Below are 14495 nucleotides of genomic sequence, written 5' to 3'. Positions count from 1 at the left end.
TCATTCAAAACTCCTTTCTATTTTGATACTTTGAAGCCAAAAATATCATCTCCTGTTGAAGAAATCCAACCATGTCAAGAAGATAATTATAAGGCTAGTAGATTTTGTGAGCTAAGAAAAACAGTTAACCTTGAATTAAACCACAAAGAAGAACCAGTAACACTAGAAAACACCAAGAAAACAGTAAGTTGATACAAAATTAAAGTAAGAAAATTAAATGTAGAACACATCATTTATTTGATAAAAGTGATTGAGGTTTCAGTTGAAAATATATATTTTGTATATTAAATGAAATCTTTTAAAAACAGAACAACTCTGTATAGTTTGATGCAAAAAGTATATGAGGATTATGACAAATTAAGTTATTATTTTGATATTTTTGTCTTGAGTCATAAAGCTTTGCTTGGAAAAATAATTTGATTTAAACTGCCTTGTATATGAAACATAAACTTCCCTATGTGATAGTTTGTTTCAAGAAGTACCAAAGTCAGTCTGTCAAACATGAATTTCAACTTTTCTGTAACCATTGCTTACCTTTCTCCTTTTGATTATTTTTTTAGGTCTTAGATGTTGTTGCAATTTTAAAGGAAGTGGTAAGTTGTTGCTATTTTCGACTTCTCTGGAAAGTTAAAAGTGTATTTTCAGCCCTTTAGAAGTTGAGGGCTATTTGGGTTGTGTTGTTCATGTTCTGACCCAAATCTTCAGCACCAACATCAAAATAAAAAATGTTTTTATATTTGCCCGTCCTTAATATGTTATGGAAAAGTGCCCTTTCTGGTAAGAATGAGCAAGTGTCTGGACTGCCGATGCCACCTACAGTCATGGTGGGGGCAACGACACTTGTTAATGAACAGTGCATTTCTTTCCTGACGGAGGTTATTCAAGTGGGGGGGGGGGGGCTGAGAACATGCCAATTGTGTAGAGAAGCTGATGAGAAAGGGCTTGTTACCAGGAATCCAATAATAGATAAAGAGGGGAAAAAGGAGAGGCATAGAAACATGGAGAACATGAAACTTTACTTTTTTTACTTTTTTTTTTAAGTCGACTGACCAACCCATAGTTGCCATGAAAATAGGGTCATCCTACTACGCTATCTGGGACATATGCACATCACGTAATTTTGCAACCTTCATCTTTATCGCAGATTTGTGGCAATATTTTTGTGATAAACACATTTTGCCCCACATCTCCAAAAGTTTGATAAATACAGGCACCATTCAAGTGTCTTGCGTACTTCATCAATGTGAAGCTTTGTAACGGGTCATTAACCTTTGACATTAACCAACATGTTCAAGGTCGAGTAGCCAAAATTTATCTTCCTCCTGAAACTCTCTAGAAGTTGAATTGACAGAGACCTGATTCAAATATTTACACCTATAATCGGAAGTAAGCTTTTCTTTTTTATAGCTTGACCTTTGCCCTTGACCACTATCTTCAAAGCCAAAGAGCAAATTGCTCAATACTTATGAAGTTTTGTATCTATCTAGAGACACTATAAAGGATCTGCACCTATAGAGCTATAGTTAAACTTTCAGCTGAACACTAAAGCTTTGACTTTCACTTTCATATTCAAGGTCAAATAGTAAATTGTTCAATAACTTTAGAAGTTTTATACCAATGATGGAGTCCATGATCCATTTACAAATTGTATGTGTGTACACACACATTGTTAGAGGTACACTTACATGTCAGTTCAGACATTGGCTTTTGACCTTGACTCTCATCTTCATGGTTAAATTTAAATTTACAGGATATCTTTGCCATACAAAAAAACAGTTCTGGGGTAGTGGCTACATGTATGTCTTCTATGAAGGCTTCTTATATCATGAATGTCATGTACAATGTATACAGTATAGTGTGAATATGTATGTCTGATAGGATTTTATGCAATGCACCATGATAGTAAAATAATTGATTTGGGAAATACTGTATAATTGCAAATTTTCTCTGACTATTTCTTAGGGGATTTTAGGATTTTTTACTAATTCATATTCTCATATTATATCACAGACTTCAGATTGCAAGAGATTTGTTGAAGTGACACCTCTTTATGAAGAAGATAGACATGTAAGTTGAGAAAGATATAATTAACCCCCCCCCCCCACACACACACACACACACACACACACACACACACATGTAGAAGAAGAATTGATCATGACATTGTGATCCCATATTAAGAAATCTTGACCATGAAAAATGAATGGTTTGTATGTATTTTGACTGAAGATTAATACCATTCTTCCATCCACATACAGCATTTGCTTGTAGAAGACGAGATTAATTCCCCAGTATTGAACATTTTTACATGCTTTGAGTGCAACGACGGAGACAACAACAACAACAGCAACCCTTGTTCGATTGAAGTAAAGGTTGGTTGATGTTACGCTTCGATATTTAAGTGTCTTTTCATGAAAAAAGGTGTAGTTTCAGTGATCATTAGATCTCTTTTGATATCTTTTGGTCCCCACAGTTTCATACAAATGATCTGATGATCAAATACATGTTTTGAATGAATATCTTATACATTGATGTTTCAAGTAGGAAGCTATGACAAAATTGTTTTATAATTAAAAATCCAAAATAAATACAAAATCCTCATCCATATGGTCACTTTAAGGGATGTGAGAATCACATGTATATCAATTAGAAATTTATATTATAAAGACAGTGCTTACAATTACATGTATATAATTAGGAATATGCTTCTTCAAAGCACTCACAAGTTATATGGGTATTATGCTACAAAAAAGTTTTTATTTTTACATTAGGATGAATACTTTAAATTATTCTTCATTATTTTTTGTTTGTATGCATAAATAGTTATGTAAGTAATTATATAATGACTATTAATAATTAGCCCATATGTACAAAATCAGTACTACATGTATACTTTGTCAGAAAGTTATTAAAGTTAGTGTACAAATATGAATTCCATGATATCAGAATATAGATTTTCAGTAGTAAATTAGTACAAAAACAGCTTGAATCTTTTACTTGTTTTGTTCCTCGGTGGGCTTTTTCAAGGAGTATGAATTGAATGTAGATTTTCATAATTTTTCTTGCAGGAAATATTGTTTAATACTGAATTCAACCGATCTCAGCTTGAACAGTTAAAAGCAAGGCCACCATTTTCTTGTCTTGACAAGGTGAGGGTTTATGAGATCTATCAGCTTCCCTTACTACATGTACATGTAACAGCATAGAATAGTTGTGATAAATCAACACAAATACTGTTGTAGTAATCAGAAGTTTTAAGGTCTTCGCTAACATACTAGTATATTCTGATAAAACTACATTTAGCAAAACATTTAAAACCTTTTTATGATTTGCATCAGTTTAATTCAATCAATCATTATCAAAATGTGTGTACTTGAGTTTTGCAGACATTAATATCTACACAACAAGAAAATAAGCATTATCGGAAAAACAGGCAATCACTATGTTCAAATGCCACATAGCTGATGAAATAAAAGAGTTCTGTAGATAGTTTATCCTGCAAACAAGGCATCTTAAATGTCTACCAGACAGTGGAAAGTGAACGTCAATGGTCAAAATGTAGTCATTAGCTAAAATGGAACAAACTTTCCTTATAATTTGTTAATTGTTTATAGTAGAGAAAAGAATCCTTTGTGGTGCCCCAGTGATTTTTAGTTTTGCAAAAGGGAGACAGTTACAGTAGGCTCTGTCCCTCCATCTGTCTGTGTTTGTGTGTGCAATCGTCTGTAGTCTGTAATTACGCTATTTCTTAGATACACAATATCTAATTTAAACTTTCTTCTTTCTTCATAGGACTGTATCCCAAATGCGATTGCAGTTATCTGTGAGGGAAATATTACACATGTATTTGCTCTTTTACACATCAAAATATATTCACTGATTATAGCATATGCACTGATTGTTTCAAAAAGTCAATTTGAGGTTCAAAGAGAAACGGAGGTAAGTGAACAAAATGTACAGTCTGAGTCAGGAAATAGGGTGGGAGGGGAAGGTGCATTCTGATATCTTGTATATCTATTGTCATTTTTACTTGCTTGTACCAAGTTTTTTTGCATAAAGGTAAATGCTTATCATTACAACAAAGAGAATGCTCAACGTGATTATTATTGTAAAGTTATGTCAAGAAATCTTTTTAAATATTTACACAGAACATTATCAGATTCCTCAGCCCCACATACACTTTGTGCATGCAATGTCATATCAATTGATATACATGTACGTCATTTTCAATTATTGATTGCACAAATAGAAATACATTTTAACATAATTGGCAAAGTGAGGTTTATTTGAAGCTTATTGTTCAATTGATTTATTTTTTTACAGATTGGAGAGTCTGGGTGGTTGACGTTAGTATTCACAGTTACATAGCAACTAACTCAACTGAGAAAGTGAACAGTTTGGTTGTGTACAAGAAAGTGAACTTTGCAATACATGTACAACCAAAGAACTGACACAATTAGTGTTATTAAGTTGACAAAGTGTGAATTTTACAATTAGCTTGCTGTTCTTATTGTTGTTTTCATTGCACCTACATACTCAAAACGATTATTCATTTGTATTCTTTATGGTACTGCTCACAGTTAAACCAAAACTGATATAAAGCATTGTCAAAATCAGCGAAGTAGAAGAATTTACCCACAAGAGTACTATTGCATATAGTAATTGTGAATAGTTGGTACAATTTCTCGCTTGTGATTTGCTCCCACATACTACTGCATTATTTTTAAAATGACATCAAACATTGACCAAGTTGAAAAGCAGTGTGACATGGCTAACCTCCAAAGTTCCAGTTCTGGACAAGAAAATCAGCCGAATGGAAATGGAAGATTCCTTGCCTCCAATATCCATGTAGGTAGCCAAAATGGTATTGTAATGATAGGTGATGAGCTCCAAATTGGTGATGGTGATGAGATGATAATTGGAGCCGAAGGGGGCATTGGGATATCAGATAAAAATGAAGTTGATGGGAAACTACTGGAAAAACAATTTGAGGAAATGTACCGTCCACAAATGAGTGTTGAAGCAGTACGATTAGCAACTTTCAAAACCTGGCCACACACGGTACCAGTCAATCCAATCTCGTTGGCTAGAGCTGGATTGTTTTACACTGGGAAGGAAGATGTTGTCGAGTGTTTCTCATGCCATGGTCAAATCAAAGAATGGGATTATGGAGACACGGGAATGGGAGAACACAGACGAATATTTCCAGATTGTGCTTTTGTAAAAGGCACTGATACCAAAAATGAACCCATGCTGAAGGGGACAACCTTCCCACCACAAGGCGTAAATGATGAGAAATCCAAATCCACGTCTCAAGAACAGTCGGCGGAGGCAGGAAATTCCGCCAAGAAAGGCAAAAAGAAAAAGAAGAAAAAGAAAAAGAAGACAAAAACGGGTGATGAGACAAAAACAGGTGATGATGATGAAGAAGATGAGGATGAGAATCCAGCAAGTAACTCGATATACAATATTGATGATGATCCTCAGTTTCAAGAAGCCAATAAAGTCTTGAAGAGTGAATATAAGCGACTTCTTACCTTCATATATTGGCCAAAGAATGCAGCTGTATTGCCTGAAGACTTGGCAAAAGCTGGGTTTTATTATTGCGGTTCTGATGATCGAGTGCAGTGTTTCTGTTGCTACGGTATCCTGAAAAATTGGAGACTTGGTGATATTCCGATGGCAGAGCACCGCAAATATTTCCCATCATGCCCGTTTGTGAAAGGTGATGATGTTGGCAATGAGCCAATGAGATTACTGAGTTCAAGGCAGTCAGATGGTGATAATACATCAACAAAACGACCATCGGCTAATGAACCAAACCGAGTGGAGAATTTCCAGCCTCCATCCACCAGACGTGCAGATGGAGCCAATAGTCAGATGCAGCAATCAAAACCACTAACGTCACCAAAATATCCCGAGTATGCAGATGAGCACATACGACTAAATACCTTTGCAAACTGGCCATCATCTGAAATCGTATTACCGAAGACTCTAGCCAAAGCTGGATTTTATTACACTGGTAAGTGTAAAACATGCCTATCAATCATGACTAATCAAGGGAGCTTTTTATTCTTTCATAAGACAACATAAAAGACATTATAAAACAATACATGCATGCAAATTATATGCAAATGAATGAAAATCGTTCCAGGTATACAAAATCACCTGTTGTGATTTTTCCTGAAACTTGGTGTTTTGGATAAACATATGTAGTATAACACTTCTATGCCACGTGAGTGCAAGTGTGGCATACTTGGTGTATTTTCACCACTGTTTGTCTGCTGAACTTTCACTATACTTGTGAAAGTACGGGCTAGAGAACATCGCAAGCACTCGTGTAATTACCCCGCATACACCACACTTGCACTCTCACCATTACAGAATCAAGCCATTAGCTAAGGAAGTGGGATTTCTTATCTTTCTTATCACTGAATAATGTTTGTTGGCAATATTTACAAATGTGATAAAGCACTATTACATAACACATCAGGCAAAGCTAAGCTCAATATTATCTAAGTGTGAAGCCCCTCATGTCAGTGACATTGCAAATAGCTTTAGAGATGCAAACAATTTTTATGACACCCGACTTGCTGACTCACCAAGTCGGGAAAGTTGCACTTGAACTGCTAATGCAAAGAATCCATCATGCATCTTGGAGTTCTGTCATAGTATGTGTATATACATGTATTTTATTTAAACTGGATGAACCGAGTGATATGTTTTGATCATTTACAACTTTACTAACTTACAGGCGTCAAAGACAATGTCAAGTGTTTCCACTGCAACGTTGGACTGAGAAACTGGGAGCCAACCGATGAACCATGGATTGAACATGCCAGATGGTTTCCTAAATGTGACTATGTTTCTCAACAGAGAGGAACTGCTTTCATGAAGTATGTGGCAGCAAAATTCCCACAGCCGTATGTTCCACAAGTACCAGCTGATTCATCTCCACAAGTAAGTAAATTCCACAACTTTACGTACCACAAGTACCAGCTGATTCATCTCAACAGTTGAGTTGATTGTTATACAGGGAATTGTATCACTCCTCAAGTTTTCATTTGGTTGTCAGTGGCGAGTGGTTAAACCACTTGCCTCTTACCACTGCGGTCGGGGTTCGAAACCATTCAGGGTTTGATTAAATTTACCACCCTGTAATCAAGATGAGTGTCATTTAGTTTGATTCTACTGTACAGCGCAGGTTTTCTCCAGGTGCATCATTTCCTCTTGCACTAACAGTGAACCAAAGGAGCCTATAGATGGGACTAGCTCCCATTAGTTATCTAATAAATAAATAAAGAGATAAATAAATAAATGACCAAAGTAAGCAATCAAAATATAGTCAAGCTGTACCTGTGTTGGGTTAAAAGGATAGGAGTTCTTCCTCCTAGCCTCACATGTTATGAACTTTTGAAACTCCAAAATATGTGTTTTTATGTACATTCTGAAGTATTAATTTTTTTCAAGAGCATACAGATATTGGTAGTTACTTGTAATGTTTTGTTGGGGGTGGTAAGTAGGGAAAAATCTATTGAGTTTCCCAGGTTATTTACCTGGTTCTTGAACCAGAAACAATGGTTAATATGAAGTGATAGTAAAGATTCACGACCTGAATACTTGGCACTGGATTACCCGCACGTTTTTTTTAAGTCTGAAGAATTGTGAATATAATGAAAGATAAAACAGTCTCAGTATGTAGCAAGTAAATAATTTATGTAATCATGAACAATATAGTTGTTCAAGATTCCATGAATCAATTCCACAGTACAAAATAGATATTATTCTTATTGTGTTAGTTAGAGAGACATATAACATAGTTCTAGCAACAGTGTTTGTAAGGACCATAAAAATAATTTTGTAGCTTTTTTAGTTAATCAAGTCTAAAAAGTATTATTTGTGAAATCCCTAACACACTTTATTCAGTGATACCCACCCCCACTCCTACCCCCACCCCCATGCTATGATTAAAGAACAAAGCTAAAGTTTGAACAAATAACATTAAATCTTCCACATTTTGATAATTTATTGTTATTCTAGATATTTAAAAAGATGCTCACTGAGGACTAAATACAGTGAATAATCAAGGTCCATAGTAGATGGATGGAAACATTGCAATTGTTTCCAAATTACCATGATTCCCAAGTAACTACACGTTGTATATTGTACTGAACACTAAAGCTTATCTTAATTCAATTGCTTTGTATTTATTACCTTGATAAATGTTTATCCATCATCAATGGGTGTATGAAATGAAACATAACACGCCTTCACATAGTCTGTATAAGATACAGCATTCGTATCACACTATCAGCCAGCACTCAAGAAGCCCGATAAGGCTGAACAACACCATGTAGCGTACAGTCTAACCTTCACATGATAATATGTAGTTATGTAAGATACTACATTGTACATGTACTACATGTAGGTAGGTAGGACAATCTCTCTGATCTATGTATCACCACCAAGGATTTCCCAAGCTAGCTATGCACTATATAAATTTCAGCTTTTTTTTAATTTCTAGAGAGCTGCAAGTGCAAGCGTTCCAAGACCTGGTGAGTATTGTACTAACATTGCAAAAGAGAGGAAATTCTTTGAGGAACATACAAAATTATAAAAGCCAAGAAACTAAAACAAATAGAATAGTGATTGAAATATTGTCATACAAGGACACAAGAGAGATCATATTAAAGTGAACCTCTGTAAATTTTGTCAATAAAGTTGATAAAAAATTGACTGTTCTTTGCAAAAATAGATTAGAATACAGCAACATGCTTAATGATATCAAACCTTGATATAGAAGGTGAAGTGGAAGACGATAACAGATTTTTTAGCACATTATCAATGCTGTTTTTGTGGTACTACATATACTAGTACACTCTCTCTCTCTCTCTCTCTCTCTCTCTCTCTCTCTCTCTCTCTCTCTCTCTCTCTCTCTCTCTCTCTCTCAGGCTCTCTCTCTCTCTCTCTCTCTCTCCCTCCCTCCCTCCCTCCCTCCCTCTCTCTCTCTCTCTCTCTCTCTCTCTCTCTCTCTCTCTCTCTCTCTCTCTCTCTCTCTCTCTCTCTCTCTCTCTCTCTCTCTCTCTCTCTCTCTCACACACACACACACATGTCACACCCCTCAAACAAACAAACACCACACACACACACACACAAGACATCCACACACCACACACTGAGGTACATGTAGCCTGAAGTTGGAAAATGTACACTTACAACTAGTCAGACTTCATATGCAAGGATGTGATGATGTTCATTTTCTGTGAGTGAATTTTAATTTTGAACATAGATGTAAAATTGTCGTTTGATTTTTTTAACAGCTCGGCCAAGAGTGAATGATATTATGAGAAGTGATCAAGTCCAAGTTGTCTTAGATATGGGATACAGTAAAGAACTGGTCAAGAGAGTTGTCAGTAAGAAAATAGAACGTAGCAATTCTGCCTTCCAAACTACACATGATTTATTGTTAGCTGTGTTTGAAATGGAGGCCGAGTTAAAGGACAAAGATCCCGCAGACTGGGAACCAATGGAAGAGGAGAAATGGCCTGAGAGTTCAGAGATGGAACCTGAACCATTGCTTAATAATGAGGCACGACAACTGCCATCATCATCATCTTCAGGTAAACATATCAATATTAGTTGTTATTTTTTTACAGAATTTTATTAATTTGCCTTCATGAAATGCTAAATTCAATAAAGGTAGACTAAGTGCAACTTAGATTCAGAATCATAAAATTGAGACGAAAGAATTCAGATAGATCTGATTTTTATTTTTGTTTCAAAGATGTAATTTAACACACTCATGATGAGGTTCATTCCTACACTCTTAAATGCTTCTGGTATTGTAATGACAATTAGTATAACCTAAGTTTCCAAAATTTATGGTGCCCTTGTGTGTTTAAAAAAACTGCACAACTTGGTGATCAGATAGCATTAATGAGATGTATTCAACCATAAACCCTCCACCCACGTGGGTGGAGAGTCTATGATTCAACCAACGTGATTTGGTACCTAAGTCCCTGATTAAGTAACTACTCAATGGAATTTGATGATGTACCAAGAAAATTGATTCAGAAAAGTTAACTGTAACTCTGTTTTAATGTCATTGACATTCTTGCCACTTTCAGATTTGACCAGCTCTGATGACTTGAAACGTGAGTTAGAAACACTGAGAGATCAGAAGACTTGTAAAGTCTGTATGGATCGTGAAGTCAATATGTTATTTCAACCGTGTGGTCATCTGGTGACGTGTGAAGTATGTTCCGCTGCTCTCAGACAGTGTCCTATCTGTAGGAAGACTATCAGAAGCTCCATCAGAACCTACATGTCATAGAGAACGGGCTATGAAAATGTAAAAGACATAATTATGCTAATTTGATGAAAAAGTCCTACCGTGACTTGGAAAGACAAAAATCATATAACTTTAACATCAAACATTTGAATGAAGCAAAGAAAAAAGAAGAGAACTTTACAGATTTGCTGAGAGAATGTTAAAATTGAGGGGGACCTTACATGAAGTAGTAAGGTAAAGACAGTGACTACACGACTAAAGAGAGACCTTCATTTGTTTTCACACAGAAAAAGTTTGTAGAAAACGTAAAAAGTGTAGTTCACAGCGTAAGATCATTTCTAAGGAGTGAGTCAATTGAGGCAAACCTTATCTCCATCTTATATCAGTTGTTATCAATTTATTAGGCTATTATAAGTATACAATAGACACCAGTGGAAACAGACAAGGAGTTGGTTATAACCCGCTACACAAACTTTAATATCAGCTCCGGTAGAGGACTGCTAATCCCGTACATGTCAAACAATGTGTCAACATTATGACAGATAAAGGGCATAAGTAACGCTACAAACAGCTTTAGAGATGCAAACAACTTTTATGACACCCGTTTTCGCCAGGCAAGCCCGCGGGTTTGTTGTACTTGGACCGCTAATGGTTTGTGACTGTCATGACATTTAGAATAACATTTTTATCATGAAATGATGGCAAGACATGTTGACCTCTATGATTATGAGTGATTTTATAGAACAAAGACTAAACGCCATCAATGACAGACAGTGATTTTGCAGGTGAACCCGGGGTACGGTCAGGTGATTACCATCCCCCTGAGTGTAATGCATGCAAAGCCCTCAGCGCATACTCAATATATGGCATTTTATGGAGAGATGTGCAATGCATCTTGGGTACCAGCAACAGGACTATTGACTTTGTAGTAGTATTATCATGTTAATTTAACATCTATATTGCATTTACGTAATCCAGTTAATTTGTCATGTATATTAGCATTTGACACAACGACATATATTCATACTCTGTGCATGTGAAATAATAGCAATATATTCATGTCCATACTAGTCATTAGTCATTGGCAATGGAGAACTTGAATATCCTGAATGTTGCATCATGGGAAATGTGATTTCAAACATGAATCAATCATTACTGTAAACAATATTGTTCCATTGTTTATAACCACAAACAATCTAGTCATGGTTACCCGACCATTGTAGGAGATTTATTCTATTGATAACTTCAGATTAGTTATTATAACTATAGATGCTTCATAGTCCTTTGCGTCTGAGAATGTTCAGTCAGGATTGCAAGTTCCCTTTTTGGTACCTTACTTTTAAGTACATGCTGGTAGTATAGTGTTTGAAATGTTTCTTTACAGCACTTCATCAAGATGTGCAAAAAAAATATCAAAATATTTTAAAAAGAAAAAAAAAGTTATATGTTGATTTTTTTAGCTCTGCTGTCAGCGAAAGCTGAAAGCGTAGCTTTAGGTATAGGTTGTATAGAGTATAGAGAGTAGAGTGAATCATAGGTGTCCGTCAAACTTTTATATTTTCATCATCTGCTCTGAAAGTGACAGTCAGAATTCTTCGATATTTGGTGTGTATGTTCCCTAGGGGGAGGCTATTCAGATTTCTTCACGCCAAGTTGATCTGTGCCATTTTCAATTTTTTATGATTTTTTTTCATAAAATGTCATTTTCATGAACTCCTTGAAAACCTCTTGTTAGATTGCTTTGATATCTGGCGTGTTGATGCGCAGGGGGTAGCTTACTCAGATCAAGGGCATGAGGCAACAATTCTGGTGTCTATCAACAATTGAATAACATGAATAAAGACAATATCAAAAAGTTCCGTCAAGTTTATGATTACTTCATTATCTTGAATCAATAATTAATATCTAATTAAAATACACAGAAAAATACATACAGTAACTTGAAACGCGCTGAAATATAAATAGAATACGGCGGACTGGGACGTAACATGCGTAATGCATGTCTAGGCTAAACGTGTGTGGAGTGTACCGATTGTGTAGCGCCCCCAACGGTCATATAAATTATCTGTCTTGTCGCGCGATCGCGATCGCGAGCTCGAATGATTCGAATCTTTGCAACCGTCCATAAAAGTACTGGATTTTGAAAATTCCATATGCACGAGCTCGACATTTGCTCAATTTGCTCAATTTGCTCAATTGCTAAAAAAGGAAGGGTAGGACACTTATTCGATGTGGTGTCCTACCCCTCTGTATTATAAGTTTAAGCAAGGAATGCGTTCGAGCTCGAGCTCGAGCACGGCAAGCAGCGCGTCACGCATCGACGCGTCAGCTGTCACGAGCGAACTAAGCGTCGATTTTGCATGCACCATGATCATGTTCCATTCAATCATTACATACAAAATCTATCCATGTAGTTTCTTTTCCTTTATTCTTTTTTGGAGTCTTCCATATTTCATGTATTTATATAAACCTTTTCTGCGATTATTAAAAATGTTTCATTTTTTTTGAAGACCAGAAAGTGTACAAATACATACCCAAAATAACAAATATGTGTAGACGTGTTAAATGATTTTATTAAAATAAACTACAAATAAAGAATTAAGTATGTAAATGTGACTCATAGCTAACTTGGGCCTTTATTACCTGGATATCATTATCATTTTTGGGTTTCACCAGAATTGTTGCCTCATGCCCCTGCTCAGATTTGTTAATTTCAAGTCAGCACATCCTCATTTTTATTTTTTATGATTTTTTTTTTGTAATATGAAAAAAATATGAATATGTTAATGAGCATTATGACCTACGCCATATTGGAAATCAGTCGACGAGACTTTAAGTAAACTGCCACTTTTCAAAAGACACTATTGACGTCAAACAAGCAATGTAATATGTGCTATAGTCATAATTCTACGCATTGGGCGCCCAAATGACAAGCGTTTGTTCGAAACAGGGTTGTAAACTTCAAATCCAATTCTGCACCCCTTCTACATAATCAGCCAGTCCGCAACATCGTCATTTGCATACTCTATCCTGATTCGACCAGAAGCTGAAGGTGACCTCATTTGACCGAGCGATTTTCCACAGCAAGTATCTTGAGTATCAACACAGGACGTTCTTGGTACTCACTAAAATCACACTTCAGACCCACTATAAAAGTGTGATGTTTTCAGATAACATGTAACTTGTGATTAATTCTATATTGTCATGCAATTTGGAATGACAGTGAACCAGAATTAAGACAACTTGCGCACTAAGCGTCGATTTTGCACTATGTCTATCCATATACTTTCTTTTTTCTTTCTTCTTTTTTGGAGTGTTCCATATTTATATAAACTTTTTTTCTGCGATTATTATTAAAAAAAAATGTTTCATTTTTTTAAAAGACCAGAAAGTGTACAAGTACATACATATAATATTTTTTGATCATTCCATTTCTGGCCTTATACCCAAAATAACAAATATGTGTAGACGTGTATAATGGGTTTATTAAAATATACTATAAATAAAGAAGTAAGTATGTAAATGTGACTCATAGCTAACTTGGGCCTTTATTACCTGTATGACATCATTATCATTTTCGAGTTTCACCAGAATTGTTGCCTCATGCCCCTGGTAGGACCTTACTCCAGTTCATCGGGAAGTTTAGCCAGTCCGATAATTCTTTCTGGTTTAGTTTACAACACTTTTGATCACGCAGATTTTGTTGTTGTGATGAAAAGAAATAAAAAAAAGATCACTTCAACCATTTCGTTGTGTTTTCTTTGTGAAAATTAATCGAACATGAACGAGTGTTACCACTGTAACGTATGTATGGCTGAGAATGACTCTCTTCCGGGTACTATGAGATTGTCGCCGTACGGAAACTAAGATGGCGATTAATACATTTCTTCCCTATATATATCTACCACAACTAGTACAAGTTGAATGTTGTTGAGTTTGTAAATTTGTTAGAAAATTGAAATTCAAATTGCCTCAAAATTATTTTAGATCCCTAGTTTATTTCATTCATCATTAAAATTTTCCAGGGTTACAGCTGTAAGACACTGGAATTATTTATAGCCAACCTCAAAATCCTCTTTTTTTCTTTTTCTTGTGTGCATTTCCCAGTCATTTTTTTCTGAGATTTTGTGCAATTTTTCATAACAGTAGATTTTTGTTATAAAATGGTGACTATGGTATAAAAGTACAATACATTACCAACTTC

At 35.5% G+C, this 14495-nt stretch overlaps 2 protein-coding genes across 5 annotated transcripts in view; both read left to right on the top strand.

Annotated features, from left to right (window-relative positions):
* Positions 1 to 4453, top strand: part of LOC144432501 (uncharacterized) — a 31113-nt gene extending 26660 nt beyond the window's left edge. For 2 of the 4 annotated variants that reach the window (XM_078120719.1, XM_078120720.1), the window contains exons 3-9: positions 37 to 183; positions 561 to 593; positions 2011 to 2067; positions 2259 to 2372; positions 3069 to 3149; positions 3793 to 3939; positions 4324 to 4453. In XM_078120719.1, coding sequence (XP_077976845.1) covers positions 37 to 183; positions 561 to 593; positions 2011 to 2067; positions 2259 to 2372; positions 3069 to 3149; positions 3793 to 3939; positions 4324 to 4368 — 624 coding nt within the window. In that variant the 3' untranslated portion in view covers positions 4369 to 4453. The remainder of the gene's footprint in view (positions 1 to 36; positions 184 to 560; positions 594 to 2010; positions 2068 to 2258; positions 2373 to 3068; positions 3150 to 3792; positions 3940 to 4323) is intronic. The other 2 variants (XM_078120722.1, XM_078120721.1) reach the window with 2 other exon arrangements.
* Positions 4454 to 4728: 275 nt separating this feature from the next.
* On the top strand, positions 4729 to 14216 carry LOC144432500 (baculoviral IAP repeat-containing protein 7-like). Its single transcript, XM_078120718.1, has 5 exons — positions 4729 to 6022; positions 6755 to 6960; positions 8525 to 8555; positions 9321 to 9620; positions 10128 to 14216. Exons 1-5 carry the CDS (start codon positions 4729 to 4731, stop codon positions 10331 to 10333), a joined length of 2037 nt encoding a protein of 678 aa, XP_077976844.1. The 3' UTR covers positions 10334 to 14216.
* Positions 14217 to 14495: the final 279 nt, after the last annotated feature.

The sequence above is a fragment of the Glandiceps talaboti genome, chromosome 3 (assembly GCF_964340395.1).
Source record: "Glandiceps talaboti chromosome 3, keGlaTala1.1, whole genome shotgun sequence".
In the NCBI taxonomy this organism is placed as follows: Eukaryota; Metazoa; Hemichordata; class Enteropneusta; family Spengelidae; genus Glandiceps; species Glandiceps talaboti.
Note: the sequence above shows the minus strand (reverse complement) of the source record. Positions and strands in the feature narration are given on the sequence as shown.